We start from the raw sequence: 18,101 nt of genomic DNA, 5'->3' as shown, positions 1-18,101 counted from the left end.
TAACTAGGTTGAACTTAAATGTTTGGAAATGGACAGAGGTGATGGTAGCACGTTATTGTGAGAATAATTAACAGTGATGAATGGTGAGTGAATGTGGTGGAAAAGGAAAGTTTAGAGTCATGTATATCACCAGAAGGAAAGTTGGAGGTTAAAACATGGGAATGTATAACACAATGAATCTAGTGGTGGACAATGTCCATGTTTAACTCTACAAATATAAAAAAGTTCTTTCATGAACTAGAACAAATGATTGACAGTATTAAAAGGAGTTAATAGAGGAGTACATGCGAAAAATGTTCCTATAGCTAACTACGGACTATAGATAACAGCAATATTTTAACACTCTTTCATCAAAGTAACAAATGTACTCCACCAATACTATGGATCAATAATGGGGAGGGGGGATAAGAAGTGTGGGAGGATTTGAGTTTCCTTTATAATTTTTATTCTTTTCTGAAGTAATGAAAATGTTCTAATATTGATCATGGGGTTGTATGTACAACTCTGATGATACTGTGGGCCAATGATTGTATACTTCAGATGGATTGTATGGTGTATGAATATATCTCAATAGAACTGCATTTAAAAAAAAGGAAATTATTGGGACAGAAGCAAACTGAATATAGAATGTAAGCTTCATATCAGTGTTACATTTCTTGAACATGATAACTGCACTTAGGGTGATTATTTTTTATCGGAAATATACATGGAAATATTGTGTGTTTAAGAAGTATGATGTGTATAACCTGCTCTCAAATGTTCAGAAGATGGATGAATGGACGGATGGATGAAGGATGGATGGACAGATGACAGAAGGACTGACAGAATAATAAGGCAAAGGTGGCAGTGTTGGAAATGGTGAATATGGGTATCTGGGGGTGGGGTGGGGAGAGGAGATATGTTGTATTTCTTATATGGGGTTTGTATTTTTTTGCAACTCTCCTGTAAGTCTGAAGTTATTTCAAAATAGAAGATTAAAAAAAAATAAGATATTTGCTGCCTTGTGGCTACAGAAATTCAATTATCTAATTATTCACTTTACTATATTTGGCAAAATATAACACTATATATATATAAATTAGCATGACCTTCCCAATTAACTGCTCCCCATTTTCAACCCCAGCTCCCAAACTTCACTTCCAGGAGTAAAAGAATGAGAACAGGCATGGTAAAATTCATTTTCCTGAACACAGAACATGTTTTAAGTAATTAGCTAAAGTTCTATGGAATCATATGATCTTAGAGAGGAAAAGTTCTGGGAAGGGGAAGATAGGCAAGAAAGACAAAAAGTAAGGAAGAGAATTTACATCAATACCATCTGGCTATAGAAAAGAGAAATAATGTTGGTTACTAGCAAAACCTTCAAAAACCAGAAATAAATATGCCCATAAACAGACATTTAAGGATGGTATAAAAAGAAACAAATCAGAATGATAAAGACTATATCATTCACACAAGGGATGTTATTATGGTTGCTAAAAAAATTTTAATGAATGTATAGAGTTTGAAAAAATCCATATGGTACCCAAATATGCAACAAAATCATTAACAGAAAAAGAGGAAGTTAGGGACTTAAAACACAGAAAGTAATCACTTTATCTCATCTTCTAATACTACCTTAAAAGACTGTCATCTGATTGTACAGCAATGTAGCTTACAAGAGGTGACAGTGTGATTGTGAAAGCCTTGTGGATCACATTCCCTTATCCAGTGTATGGATGGATGAGTAGAAAAATGGGGACAAAAAAACTAAATGAAAAATAGGGTGGGAGGGGGGTGATAATTTGGGTGTTCTTTTTTACTTTTATTTTTTTTTCTTACTTTCACTTTTGCTGGTACAAGGAAAAAATTCAAAAAATAGATTGGGGTGATGAATGCACAACAATATGATGGTACTGTGATTGTACACTTTGGATGACTGTATGGTATGTGAATATATCTCAATAAAATTGAAAAAAAAAAAGACTGTCGTCTTACAATCAGGAAAATGAACAATAACAAAGAGGAAGTAAAAAACGAAAAGTTCTGTCCTAACTGTCCAAAATGAAAAGCTACAAGCTAAATAGTTCACATCATCTACAAGAGGGATTCATATACCTATAAAGCTCCCTTTTATTTATTTTCTTAAATTAAAAGCCGAAAGTTACCTGTAATATCTCGGCTAAATCTTCGTTCCCGTTGTCTATTGAAATATCAAATGCAGTTTTACAAAATTTACTTTGTGTATGTACATCAGCACCATATTTGATTAAAAGTTCAACCACCTCTTGATGATTGTGTTCTGTGGCCCAATGTAGAGCTGTCATCTTTAACATATCCTTCGCATTGACATCAGCACCATGCTACAAAAATATTTAAAAATAAGAGATTACAAAATATGAAACATAATGAATTAGTGACAAGAAAATACAAGTCACTATGCCTTAAAGCAAGAATTCGCTAATAATATGATCAGCTCTTTATTTTTTGTGTGCTGAATAATACGTATGTTCCAGGAATTACCACTACCCAACTGTCACTTAATCATTTTTCTATCATGCTGACTTTTCTAACTGCTTTCCTTCTAATTTCTTAGGAAGCAGGCAATTATTTTTTCAGTCATCCAGCTACAGGCAGAAGGGGCTAGAAAGCATAAGAAGGGAGGGAAAAAACTATGAACATTCCTTCAGGTCTCTCTTTAATGACATTATAGGAGCTGGTTTTCCTAGTTCCTCATTTATACAAAAATATCCTTTGTTTTCAAAACCAGTGCAATAAGGAATTAAAAGGAAGCTATCTATCATACATTGTGAATGTAATTAACACCACTGAATTGTATATTAGGAAAGTGGGTAAAATGGGAAATGTTGTACTGCATATAGGTTACCGCAATAAAAATTAAAAAAAAAAAAAAAAAAAAAATGCAGCCCAGCACCTGCCATGTGAGTGCTCAATAAATGGTCATCAGTACTGATATTATTTTTAAAGCACAGGGAACTATCTAGAGGTGCACTGTCCAATATGGTAGCCACTGGACACATGTGGCTATTAACACTTGAAATGTAGCCAGTGCAAACTGAAATGTGCTATAAGTGTAAATAAACACTGGATTTCAAAGACTTAGTACCAAAAGAAGATAGTAAAATATCTCATTAATAATTTTTAATTGATTTCACGTTGAAATGATACATTGTGTTTTTTGGGAAAAATAAAACATAATGCTAAAATGGCTTTTTCCTTTTTTTAATGTAGCTACTAGGAAATTTTAAATTACATGTGATTTGCATTTGTGGCTTGCATTAGCTTTTTCAGATAGCACTAATGTAGAAGCCAGGAATAATAAGGATCAAGAATAATGTCCAAATCTATCAGTTTCCATTTCAGAATCTTCCATATCACCCTTTGGCACTTAGTGATTAAAAAAAAAACACTGTTCGTATAATCTGTTAATTGTGTGCTAATTATCCAAACCTAATGTTCCCGTCCATGAGCATTTTAAGGTGTATTCAGCATAGTTAAAGGTAAAAAAGACAAAAAGTTGTGGCCCCTCATGATGGTGTAGAACAAGGTCTAAGAAATAAATTCACTTAAAACTAAGAATATACCTACAGAAAATTTTTCTTTCCCCCACTAAGGAAAACATCAATATAATTTTCACTTAATGGGCTTACACACAAAAAATGACATAATATAGGTTAAAACAATAAGTAAGCACTCAATAAAACTAGTTCCTTTCTCTGTCTTATAAAATCATTAAAAGCAAACTGTAAAAACAGACACATACCTTAAGCAAAACTTCTACTATGCTGGCATGGCCTTCAGAAGCTGCCATATGTAACGGTGTCCGGTCCACTTTGGTTCTGGCATCCCTGCTCACACCAGCCCGGAGTAGTACCTCTGTAGTGGAATAATGCCCATACTGTGCTGCCAGATGAAGTGGAGAGGTTCCCAGCTACACCACACGGAAAAAAAAATCCTTGTTTGTGGTCATTTTTAATACTCTTCTAATATTGCCTTTTATTTTATATTTTCTGTTTACAATGAACAGGTTATATCATCTGTTTACATAATGACTCAGAACTCAAAAGAAATCAATTCATTTTATACTTAACACATCGTTTTCATATAGGCCTTCAAGAATTCCTGTACACCTCTCAGTGATGAAGAAAAGCAATATTTGCTTTAATTCAAACTTGCTTCTTCACTATTTTTTATCAGAGAAACAGCCCAAACAAAATTAATTGCTTTAGGAATTAGAGATAATTAGGGTTGGAGAAACTTAGTTCTAAGTATTAATGTTTTCCTCATACCAATAACACAAAATTTCTCAATTAATTTTTCATTTATAAAATTCTTATCAAATAAATGTAATAGTGTACATTTTCACATTAAGTGGATCAAAACTATTTTGTAAGACTTAAATAAATTAATACATCTTGGTCTTTTTAAGAAGGAGCTTATACAGTTATTTTTCAAGAGAGATATCTGAGGTATGCTAGTTATAGGTGTCGAGACAGAATGAAAAGTCTGGTTCTTCTGAAATTGGTTCCATGTGGTCTATCCACTAAATTGGTACATCCACAACATAAAAGGAGTAGCTAAATGTGAGTGAAAGGGAAGCCTTATTAGAAGCAAGTTTTAGTAGGTAAAAATTAAAATTAAGTTTGTATCTATAAATTACTTTATCCCTATTGTTGCTCTCCTTCTAGATCTATTTTTAAATACTTTTGTAGCATGGTGCTGATCTAGATCTATGATTTGATAAATGCTAGACTTTCTTACACTGTTCTTCATTACTCTTAACTTTAATATTTTCCAGATATTTTCCTCTGCCACATTCTGGATAATTTTTTCATTTCTATCTTTCAGTTTATTCATTTTCTCTTCCATTGTTTCTATTAAAATCTTATCTAACTTAGTCCAAAATTTAAATTTTCTGTAGCACACTAATATAACCTGTCAGGCCAGTTTAATTAAATAATCTAAATACATGGAGCCTAGAATAGGGAATGAGATCTGGTGATTCTGTATAGTTTAATGTAATACCCTAATACATTCCAGAGTATTTGGGGCAGATAATAAAAAAGTATTTGCAAAGTCCCTTGAGGGACAGGAGAGAAAAATAAGGAACTATTAAACTTCCCCACCTGGGAAATTCCTGATATTCTCTCAAGTACTGGGGACTCCCAATTTAATAAGCCAAGCCCTAGATCTTGAGACTGGCCCTTATGAACCTTATTTCTGTAATGGCAAAGCTAGGCCTACTTATAAACATGCCTAAGAGGCACCCACAGAGAACCTCTTGTTGCTCAGAAGTGGTTCTCTCTCAGCAAAACTCTGCAAATAAACTCATTACCACCCCCCACCCCTCATTGGGACATGACTTTCAGGGGTATAAGTACCCCTGACAACATGGGACATGACTCCCAGGGATAAGCCTGGCCCTGGCATCATGGGATTGCCAATGCCTTCTTGACCAAATGGAGAAAAGAAATGTAACAAAATAAGGTTTCAGTGGCTAAGAGATTTCAAATAGAGTCAAACGGTCATTCTGGAGGTTACTCTTACGCAAGCTTCAGCCAGATATTGCAAATTGCCACAGTATGCCAGGCCCCAATCAACAGTATTCCTAAAAATTCTAAAGAAAACGCAAGGCTCTATCTAAAACTCTGTAATAAAGTTTTACTTATTAAGTGTATTTTTCAGAAACTTAAAACTTCCAGATTGTTCCTATGCCAGATAAGCCCTGAAACTTAGAGGTACCAGTCTTTCCCAGAACATCAACCATTTGCATTCCCCAACCCTATAATGTCGAGACTTCTTTCAACATGAAGAATTTAGAATGGTCATTGCCCAAATATCCCTCAAGATTGAGAGAATGATCAAATAAGAGGGAAGAGTTATAACAGAGAAGTTAGGATTCAACAAATGATTATGACTACTGAATCATTACATAGATATCTTTTAGTTTCTAGTATATTAGAACAACCAGAAGGAAATAACTAAAATCGTGGAGCTATAACCCGTACTATACTTTGAAATTTGCTCTATAACTACTTGTTAAAAAGTACTTTGAAATTCATCACTTTTCTCATGTTCCATTTTACAATAAAAAATTTAAAAAATAAAATAAAATTTTATCTAAAGTTCTTGGAATTCTGCTGTTGTTGGTTGTTTCAGCAGGTTATTGTTTAAGTTGCCTTGTTTTCTTGTGTGCTTTGTTATTTTTGATTACTCATTTTCCTTGCAATTTCATTTGTAGATATGAAGCCTGGGATGAAGGCAGGTTCCTCCAGAGAGGATATGCATTTGCTTCTGCTAAGAACTTGGTATACCCTCTAGTCTCAAGATCACTTTAATTTCTCAGCTATGGCCTTTCTGAACGCACAGGTATTTATAAGTTCAGGCTGCAGGCATATGTAAGGGATAGCTTGTGATTCCAAAATCTCATCAATAAATTTTTACCTTTCTCCATTCAGTGTTTTGGCTTAAATCAGGCAATTTCCTTGCAGCTCCTTAGGGCAGGACAGAAGTAGGTAGGGAGGAAGCAAAGGGTATTTCTAGTTTACCCTTACATTGACAGTGCAGATCTTTGGGATTCCAAAATTGTTGGGGAGAGGATCAGGTTTCTCTCCGTGAGTGGCCCTAGAGCTTTGTCTCAGCAAGGTAGGAAAACCAACTAGCAAATGCTCTCAGGGTAAAACTTCTCTGGGTTCCAGTCTTGACTTATTTTTTCAGGTTGATAATCCCTTACTTTCTAACTTGTCAGTGTACTTGAGATTTTTTAAAAATAAATTAATCAAAAGTCTTTATCTTTTAGAGACAGATATTGAACTATTCATGGATGAATGATATGGTCCTTGGAATTTGCTTTAAAATAATACAGAATGCAGGAAGCAGAGAGAGTTATAGGGAAAACAAGATTTCACACAATTTAAAATTTCTCATAATAAATGTTTTGTTTTTAATGAAAAATAAAGTATAACAAGGGATAAGTAGGTAAAAAAACAACCAAAACAAAAATTCCAGAATTTTTTGTTGATATTAGTGGGAAGGTTAATTCAGATTCCCAGCCCTCCATAGAATCAAGACTTCTCTTTTGACTTATCCCTAGAATTAACTGGCATTATGTTTTCTGCTTTCCTCAGAATCACCTTCTATAGTTACCAAGAACACATATCTTTTCCTTCCCTCATTTTTGTTCATGTTTGCAATGGTTTTACAAGAATGGATTAAAATGCAAACTTTTTTTTTTTTATACTTTCTCTAGATTTATTAGAGCATTTGTTACAAATGTTTGGGTTTTACAGGTATGATTTCACGGATTCAAACAGGAAATTAAGAGTTAACACTGATATATAGCCTTATTACATATACAGAAAAAATGCTGCTACAGATTGCAATGGAGAGACCCTTGTTACAAATGGCTTAGTTTGCGGTTTTGTTTAAACGTATCATTATAAAATGAAAGCACCAGTTTGACAGCTTCTTCAAATAGTAATTTGAGTTTCAGGACATAATAGCACATAACTTGGTAACTTTCTTCTTCGTTTAAATAAGGCATAACCAGATACGTGTACTAAAGCTGAAAATACATTTTATCAAAAGCATAAATAAAACTATTTGGGAATACACACCTTGAAAGTTAAGATTTACCCATCCCCTCTTACAAAAAAAAAAAAAATTATAGGCATATGATTTATATTGAATCCAAAGCAATACCTACAATTATTTCTGATAGTAAGGTAATTTTACCTCCTTCTATTTTAAAGCAACCACTGCCACCTGACTAAACAAAGATTTCCTTTAGTAGCCTCACTCAACAGATGAACCAGCTGACCGTCTCTATATAAAGTATATGCCAATGTAACTTATTAAAATAAAACAAAAAAGAATTATCTTTTTCACTCTACCTTGCCTTTTTTGGTTGGAGTTGCTCTCTAGCTATCAAGTGTCCTTTCCAGGCAAAAAAATTGAAATGAAGATTTTGATTTAATAAAATACTTGGCAGAAAACAACAATTCAAGTTATTTCAACTAATATTTAAGTGGCAGAGGCATCTCTTGGGTTATTTATTATGTAAATCTTCAAAGAACATTTGACCAAACCCTTTCTCTTTAAAAAATCAAGGCCCAAAAAGGAATAAAAAGTATTTGCAAAGCACCCTTGAGGGATTAGGGGAAAATGTAGAAATAGTAAACTTCCCCACCTGGGGAATTCCTGATATTCTGGCAAGCACTGGGGACTATCAGTTTAGTAGGCTGAGCCCTTTATCTTGGGGCTTGCCCTTAAGAAGCTTGTCACTGTGAAGGAGAGGCTAAGCCTATTCATAATTGTGCCTAAGAGTCACTCCCAGAGAACCTCTTTTGTTGCTCAGATGTGGCCTCTCTAAGCCAACTCTGTAGGTAAACTCACTGCCCTCCTCCCAACATGGGACATGACTCCCATAGGTGTAAATCTCCATGGCAACATGGGATATGACTTCCAGGGATGATCCTGGACCCAGCATCATAGGACTGAGAAAGTCTTATGGACCAAAAGGGGGAAGAGAAATGAACAAAATAAAGTTTCAGTGGCTGAGAGATTACAAATGGAGACAAGAAGTCATTCTGGAGGTTATTCTTATGCATTATATAGATATCCTCTTTTAGTTTTTAGTGTATTAGTATAGCTGAAACTGTTGAACTGCAACCCAGTACCTCTGATTCTTAAAGATGATTGTTTAACTATATAGCTTACATGGTGTGGCCATGTGATTGTGAAAACCCTGTGGTTCACATTCCCTTTATCCAGTGTTTGGAAAGATGAGTAGAAAAATGGGGACAAAAGGTAAATGAATAATGGAGGAGAGATATGAAATGTTTTAGGTGTTCTTCTTTACTTTTATTTTCATTCTTATTTTTATTTTTTGGAGTAATGAAAATGTTCAAAAATTGATTGTGGTGATGAATGCATAATTATATGATGATACCATGAACAACTGATCATACACTTCAGATGATTGTATGGTATGTGAATATATCTCAATAAAATTACATTAAAAAAAAAAAAGAATCAAGGCCCAAACTTGTGTTGTTCTTTGATTTATAAGGCAACTCTGTATAATATAAATTTCTTCAAGGTCAGTGAAGACACTTCTGTGATATTTCTTAAGAATAAAACAAGAAGGCACTCAGGATTAAAAACAGAATGTAATATAGAATTAGGCACATTTTATTTCAAAACATAACCACGAAGACTTAGAAAAATTGAACATACCAAGGAATATTAAATTTAAATTATTTTTTTAGAGATGAGAGGAATTAGCACAGTGAAAATTATAAGCACCCTTTCAATTACGATAACTAAATTTTATCTCCCTCTTCTTATAGTGGATATTTCACAAGGATCTGGTTTTCATGCTACCAGTATAAGACTCCTTCAAATGGTTTAAAAATACAGTATATAAAAAACGTGATCTAAAGCCTTTAGATTGAACCTTACAGTTCTATCAAACATCTACACAAGTCTTCCATTAAACATAAGGAATTTACTGTCTGAAAATATTTTCTTGATTTTAAAAGAACAGTGACTGAGACATCATGCCAGAGAAGAAAATCACAAATGCCAAACATAATAACAAATCTATTTGGTGTTTTAACATTTCTTTGTGGTAGACAACATGGAGAAACCTAGTGGTTTCTGCTTTGGCAGGCAATGTTTACTATTCATATTACAGAAATTAAATGTAATTTAAATAAGACAAGTTTCCTCTTTATGCAGAGAATTTATTTTAGCCTTCACTGGAGTTAAATATTTTGACCATTCCATAAAACTATTTGCTAAATGTACATGTAAATTCGTCATTGAAATGTCCAACATTACAGTGCACATATTCAAAGAGAGTCACTAGCACTGAGATTATGCTGACCCTGTGGATTTAAACAATGTATTATCTTTACTATCTCTAATTTTTACCAATTATTTCTGAATTATAAATTTTGAATTATAAAATATCCAAATAGCTACATTTTATACTCATCTCATTACTGCACACCTTATAAAAGAAAACCCCTTTTGTGGACAGAATATTTGAATAAGGTATTTAATATCAGAGAAAATGATATAAACTGTTCCTTTCAAAAGATAGCTATAATTCTAAAACTGCAAATGAATTTCCAAAAAAAAAAAAAAAAGTAATTTTTACCATTTATAAACATGATACTGTCTAAATTTCTATCTGGAAAAATCTAAATTAAGAAGGAAAAACCCCACCAAACCATTAAAATCATTCTTTACCCAGTCTGTAGTAAAAGGAGCTCCATTTGCCATCAAAATACGAACTTCATCATCTTGACCTGCTCGTGCGGCTTCTAAAAGCTTCTTTCCCAAATCTACCAGGGACATCTAAACAAAGCATAGATGAACATCAACATCTCCATTTATATGACATGACATTTTCTCCCATCTTTATTAATAAGTTAATTCTCAACTATCCTTTCAAAAGGTTGTGGTATGGTTAATCTAAAACTACAGATCACACAAAAGCAATGTATATTGAGGTCAAATATGTATCTTATTAAGAAACCAGAAAGTATATGCTGTATCTTGAATTCAAGATACCTGAAAAGGCTAATGCCCCAGCTTAGGGTGTATGTATCTTTCTGAAAAAGAAATACTGAAATATATATTAGAAAAAGTTCACCACAGGAGTACATAGATGAAGACAGATTTGAATTTATCAAGATGTTTAAATTTAAATTTCTGAGAAGAAAGTTTCCAAATCCAGAAAGACTCTCCAGCTGGATATGTTATGCAGTGTCCTGAGGAAAGGCAGACAAGTAGAATTAAAGGGCTGTGAGGAAAGGGAGATATGGAACACCTAGATACATACAAGAAAAACGATGTGCTGGGGTATGAATTTGTCCTGAAAAGTATATATTCTTTGAGGGCTAGGTAAGCAGTCAAGGAGAAAAAAGTTATAGGAATATCAGATGCTTGGTGTATCCCAACCTCATGTGAACAGGCATTACCCAAGAAGGAGGGGAGATGATTATGTGTGTAAGAAGGAAGTTGACAGATAGCTCCTGGAAAGATAATTTATGCCAGGAAGAAATAAAACACACTACATAATTAGACAAATGTTAGGGATCTAAAAGGAGTGATCATAAGAAAAGATGTCCCTGCAAGTATACTGAATCAGGCTTAACTGATTAATTTTTAGTATATTCCCTAAAAAGGGAACAATCAAAAATAGAAGGAAAAACCAGGAATAGAAGCTAATACTGGAAGGCTTGTGTAATGATTAGGTGAGATGTATATGCCTAAAACAGACATTTGTCGTAAGGCAGAAAAGAATTTCTTAGAGTTGTTCCATTTCTAAGAACAAAAATATTTCATAATATATCCTATGATGAAGAATAAGAAAAACAACCATATGGCACTTGTGGGTTTTGTGTGTTTTTTCATGTTTTGTTTGTTTGTTTGCTGACACTTGCAGCATTTTCACCCTTGGATTTCTGGTTTCCTTTTCTTTATCCTCCTATTCTCTAATACCTTGGTGGAGTCACTGAAACCCAACATATACCTTAATTCTGCTACAGGCACTAAGATTTACAAAGATTGCTGATCTCTAATGAAGGATTGTTCCTAGAGAATATTTAGCAGCTGGACCGTAAAAATTTACATCATAGGCAAACAACATACGACAATAATTTTATATGAAAGGCAGGGTAAGATCTGTAGAAGTACAGTAAAATCTAAAATAGTCATGCTAACAAATATAGTGCCTTTGCTCTATGGATGATCAGAATTTAATACAAATCTGGCTTTACAATGAAATATGTTACATTCCCAAGAAATACACATTTTAAAATATGTTCTATACATAATATAAAATCAGTTTGCATTAATTCAGCACACCATACTGCCAGATAGAGATTTAGATATCTGGTTACCTTTTATGAAGTATCTGCTCAGCTCTTTCCCCATTTTTAGATATTAAGTTTCTGCCCTTTTTATTATCAGTTTGTAAGAGTTCTTGTATTATGAATGAGTCCTTTGTCAGATGCATATATTACAAATATCTTCTTCCAGAACGCCCTTTCTTGACTCTATCTTTTATTCTTTCTTTGACATCTCATGCTATCTTCTATGGGTAGGTACTTAAGTGTTAAGTCATATAACATAAAAAAGGGTGAAACATCTATGCATTAAAAAAATTAAAATAAAATAATCAAAATAAAATAAAAAAACAGCAAGGGAAAATGCTTACCATAGAAAAGATGGAAAGAAACAATATTTTAATTATTTTAAAGTCTGACCCGATGAAAAAGGAAATCTATTAACACCAAGAAACCAACAGATCAATGATCAATAAACATGATCATGTATTTATCAAAATAAAAAACAGAAATAATTCACAAGAGTAAAAAAATGTTCAGTCTCACTGATCGTTAAAGGTAAATAACTTTAAAGTAATTCCTGATGCAGTTAAGGGTGAAGTGAAACTTTTCATATATTGACACATCATTTATGCTGACAGCAAAATAAACTGGATCAGCTTTATTCTTTTAATTCAATTTAGCAATATTTAACAAAAGTTATAAAAATGGCCCAATCCCACTTCTGAGAATCTATCCTAAAGACAAAAATTCAATATATTTCAAAAAAGATTATGCACACAAATGTATATGCATACACACATATCTATTATATATAATCATTATTTATACCGTGAACAATCTAAAGATAGGAGAATGGCTAAACTGTGGAACCTAATAAAAAAAGGTGCAATATTTTAAAATAATAGATTTAAATCTATACAATAACAGAAACAGTATGCCATGTTAAATGAAAAAGATAAACACATAAGCAATTTTTGAATTTCAAAACATGGATATAAAGAACAGAATTCTGAAAAAATATTAACAAACATTAAGGAGGTATTACTATGGGGGAATTTTTCCCTCCATTTTACAAATTTTCTGTAATGTCACTATATGATCTTCCTATTTTATAAAGTGTTAAGGAACAAATTACACTGCATAACTGTCAACTAAGTAAATAACATTAAAGAAAGTCATAAACTCCTGACTGACTAAACTGGAAGACTGGAAAAAATAAAGAAAATGCAGCATATTGTGGACTTAAACTTATCGATCTGCTTATATGAATTGCAACAAATCAATGAGGCATTTGAACAAATTAACTTCTCCCTTAATTCTTCAACTGTCTTAATTATACAAAACTCATATTTAAGTATCTAGGACACAATTTACTTTGGCTTTAAAATTACATGAGCAATGCAGCTGTTTTGATTAACGTAGCTGGAAACTTTTACATCAGGCGTTCTCAATGGTAGAAGCATAGCCCCCTGGAGGGCTGTTTGGATATGGAGACATATGGGGGGTTAAGTCTGGGAGAGGGAGGAGCTCTATCAGCATTTAATGAGCAAGTGCCAGGGATACAAGCTGTTCTGCAATGAAGGGAACAATCCCATATGGCAAATAATTGTCCCATGTTCTGGATGCCTTTCGAAGGTTTCTCTCAATATATCTAACACTGCAACTTAACTCACGTAAAATAATTGTATTTTTTCCACAGTGATAATGTGTCTCAAAATTTCCAGAACACAATCATACTATATTTGTTTTGTTCAGAACATTACCAAGAATCGTCATTTTGGAAAATCATGTGATCAATGTCAATGCCCTCTGATATGTGGATCACCAATATAACACTGTATCACACAGCTTTTACAGCTATCACATTCACATGATTCTACATACAGGTACAAGCATCTAGTTGCCTCATTGTGTCATCCAGTATAGTCTGCTCTAGCATTTATAGGTTGAAATACCTATTTTATTATAAATCATTTTCCTTCTATTTCTCCTTCATATTTCAGTTAAGGCAGTATAATGAATTTTTAAAAAATTATGCACATAGGCAATATCAACTATGATTTTCATTTCAAGTTAGAAGAGGCAACACAAAATATTTATTATAAAAAGTAGCAATAGTGCCCGCTATCACCACTGTTATTCAAAACTGTAAATTCTTGCCAGAGCAATCAGGCAAGAAAAAGAAATAAAAGTCATCCAACCTGGAAAGAATAAAGAAAACTATCTGTATTCACAGATGACATCAGCCTATATATAGAAAACCCCACAGAATCCACAAGAAAGCTACCAGAACTAATAAACAAATTCACCAAAGATATAGGGTACAAGATAAACATGCAAAAATCAGCTGTTTCTAACCACCAGTAATGAACAATCTGCAAAGGAAATTGAGAAAACAATTCCATTTAAAATAACATCTAAAAGAATAAAATACCTAGGAATAAATTTAACCAAGGAGGTATACCAAAAACTACAAAACATTGTTGAAAGAAATTAAAGATCTAAATAAAGGGAAAGACATCCCAATATTTGCACAACAATGTTCATAGCAGCATTCACAGCAGATAAAAGAAAGGTGGAAGCAATTCCAGGGTCCATCAATAGGTGAATGGATAAACAAATGTTGATACATATCCAATAGATTATTCAGTTTTTAAAAGAAATAAACTGCTGATACATGCCACACCATGGATAAACCTTGAAGATATTATGATGAGTGAAATAAGCCAGACACAAAAGAACAAACACTGTATGATTTCTCTCATATGAAATACTTAGAATAAGCAAATTCATAGGTACATAAAGCAGAATACTGGTTAGCAGGGGCTGGTGGAGCAGTCAAATGAGTAGTTATTGCTTAATGGGTACAAGTTTCTGTTTGGGATGACAAAAATGCTCTGGGAATAGACAGAGGTGAAGATTACACAACACTGTCAAATATGCTTCCTGTCAGAGAACTGTACACTTAAATATGGTTAAAACAATTTTTGTTATGAATATTTTATCACAATAAAAATACACATATGCATATTCAAAAAGGTGGCAATGGCTCTGATATGAATGAAAATTAATGGGAGAAAATACACATTGAGATCAAGAAAGACCAAAACAGAAGGTGCTCCAATTTTGTCAAGATAATTAGTAAAACTTAAAACAATGAAAATACCTAAACATAGCAACTTCATTTCTGATTCTCATCTGACAGGAACCCACACATAACAGAATAATTCTGACCCTCAGAAAAACTCAGTTTTACTCAGCTCAATATCTATACATTAAATCCTCAAAGATAAAGTGTTAAATCTAAATAAAACCAGTTAGAAGAGTTAGCAATAAAAACGTATTGTCTTTTTGGAGCGGCAAATAACTTCCCCCAAGCAAATGAAGAAGCATAATTCAATTCAGTGAATTTTAAGAAATGTTAAAAATACTTAACTGAAAATCTACTATATGTATGACACTGAATACCACCTAGTTTAAAACTCCTATCTTCTTGAGGAAAAAAAAAGGTAACAACAAAAACCACTGTAATAAATTCCATCTTGAACTTCTTTTCTACTTCTAAAAAACTTTATCAGAATTGGACACAATTTTTTTTTTTTAGCTACAATTAAAATGTATTTTAATAAGATCTATAGAAAGACTTCAAAATGTCTACACATCAGCTACTTTTGCTCAAAAGTACATACTGAGAGGGCCATCTAGTGGAAATAGAAATTACTACCAGTGGTCACATTTTAAAAATAATTGTGGTAATTTTTATTTAACCATTTTTAAGTGTACCTTCAGTGGTATTAATTGCATTCACAATGTACTTAAAAGTCTATTTTGTTTTTAATTCCCATAATTCTGTAGGTATTCGGTTCCATGTGAATGGTTATGGCACTCTTAAGTAAGAATGTATGAATTAAAAAACTGAGAAAATTTAAGTCTCTTAATAATATGCTTAATAATAAACTTTGTTTCACCTTAAAAATGTTCATACCATTTGACCTAGTGATTCTACTCATACAAATCCATCATAAGGAAACTAATTTAAATATAATTTTTTAATAGTAATATTATTTAAAATAGGGAAAAACTGAAATTCCCAACTACAAACAATGGCTAAAGAAATCAAAATATGTCACAATGGAACATCATATTCTTTTATATATTTTTTTATTTTTTACTTTTGATTATGGAAAATTTTGAGCATAAACAAGAGTAGACATAACAGTATAATTAACCCCCCACTTTTAACAAACACCCAGGTTAACTATTAGTACGTCCCATCTACCTGTATTATTTTGAAGCAAGTACCAGACATCAAATAATTTTATCTGTAAATATTTTAGTATGTATCTCTAATTAATAAAGACTTCTTTTAAACACAATATTGTGGTTATTTAAAAATATTAACAAATGGTAAGTAACAGTAAAGGAATTAGGATTCTAAATTGTAAATATACTATGATCTTAATTATATTAAAATTGCATAGAAGAATGTTTGGAAACAGTATAACGGTAATGAAAATTATGGATTTTTTCTAGTTTTCTCTATTTTGTAAGTTTTCTATAATGAGCATATATTACTCAAGTAATTAAAAATAAATTTTCATAAAAACTTTTCATCAAAATTAGATTGCAGATAAAGTTAGTAAGCCTTTAAAGAAAATGAGATGTTGAAAGAGCATTTTTAATAGCATTTTAAGTAAAATTAAGCACATTATAGCCATGTACATGACTCTCAGTATATATGTATGAAAATATTCTTAAGCATCAAAATTTACTCGCCTACATTCTCATAAGAAATTGTGCTTAGTCTTTATCTACATTTAATCACAACAGTTTTAACTTAGGTTACTGTCTCCATTTTGCAAAGGAGGCAAGGAGAAGTAAAATAATTTATCAAAGACGACTAGTTTCAGTCTAAATATAAGACCCATATTCTTTTTTAAATGCAATTTTACTGAGATATATTCACACACCAAATAATCCATCCGAAGTATACAAGCAAGTTACTCATCACCATAATCAGTTTTAGAATGTTTTCATTACTCCAAGAAAAAATTAAAAATAAAAATGAACACCCAAAATATCTCATACCCTTCATCTCCCCCAACATTTTTTTTGGTCATTTTTTTTATCACCTTACCCAGCTTTTTTTAAATACATTTTTTATCGTGATATTTAACAAATACATAGAACAGTGATAATTTTCAAAGTACGATTTATAAGTAGTTAGAGAGCAAATTTCAAAGAATGTTATGGGTTACATTTCTACAATTTCAGTTATTTCCTTATTGTGAAATATAAGATATACACAGAAAAGTGATAACTTTCAAAGTACAATTTAATGAGTAGCTATAGGGCAAATTTCAAAGAATGTTTAAGGATTGCAGTTCCACCATTTCAGTTCTTTCCTTCTAGCTACTCTAATACCCTAGCACCTATATCTGTGTCTATATATATTTATATAAAGATTCAGTACTCATAATCCTTTGTTAAATTCTATCTTGCCTGCTGCCACCTTCCTCTTGTTTAATCACTTTCTCAGTCTTCAGGGATGTCTAAGCAGTGACCACCCTAACTTGTTCATATTAAAAAGTGATGTTGATATTATGGGGAAGGGGGCTGCATCTGGTTGATGTTCTTAAAGAGGCTGTTGCCTCTGAGTTTTAGGTTTTAAAAATAAAAATAAAAAAGAACACCAAAAGATCCCATACTCCTTATCCACTCCCCCATTATTTATTTATTTTGTTTTTATTACTCATCTGCCCATACATTGGATAAAGGGAGTGTTAGTCACAAGGCTGTCACAATCACATGGTCACATGATAAAAGCTATATAGCTATATAATCATCATCAAGATTCCAGTCTACTGGATTACATACAGTTCATCTAGCTACTCCAATACACTAAACACCAAAAAGGAATATCTATATAATGCATAAGAATAATCTCCAGAATGACCTCTTGACCCTATTTGAAATCTCCTAGCCACTGAAACTGTTTCATTTCTTTTCCCCCTTTTGGTCAAGAAGGCGTTCTCAATCCCATGATGCCAGGGCCAGGCTTATCCCTGGAAGTCATGTCTCACATTGCCAGGGAGTCTTACACCCCCAGAAAGGACCTATATTCTTGACCTTTCTCCTTGTGTTCTAAATTAGAGAACATTGGGAATCTGCTGAGTTATAAAGAACATGTTCTTAAAGGATTTAAGATTAGTTACCCTGTATAATTCCTTTGAAGAT

At 32.6% G+C, this 18,101-nt stretch overlaps 1 protein-coding gene across 8 annotated transcripts in view; it reads right to left on the bottom strand.

The window, feature by feature from the left end:
- The window catches only part of GABPB1 (GA binding protein transcription factor subunit beta 1), a 120,249-nt gene that overhangs the window by 46,252 nt on the left and 55,896 nt on the right, over window positions 1-18,101 (bottom strand). For all 8 annotated transcript variants that reach the window (XM_037834001.1, XM_037834007.1, XM_037833999.1 and 5 more), the window contains exons 2-4: window positions 10,258-10,365; window positions 3,764-3,931; window positions 2,148-2,342 (exon numbers count right to left, since the gene is read on the bottom strand). In XM_037834001.1, coding sequence (XP_037689929.1) covers window positions 2,148-2,342; window positions 3,764-3,931; window positions 10,258-10,365 — 471 coding nt within the window. The remainder of the gene's footprint in view (window positions 1-2,147; window positions 2,343-3,763; window positions 3,932-10,257; window positions 10,366-18,101) is intronic.

This window comes from Choloepus didactylus, chromosome 4 (assembly GCF_015220235.1).
Source record: "Choloepus didactylus isolate mChoDid1 chromosome 4, mChoDid1.pri, whole genome shotgun sequence".
Taxonomy (NCBI): domain Eukaryota; kingdom Metazoa; phylum Chordata; class Mammalia; order Pilosa; family Megalonychidae; genus Choloepus; species Choloepus didactylus.
The sequence above is the reverse complement of the archived record's forward strand: the minus strand, read 5'-3'. Positions and strand labels throughout refer to the sequence as shown.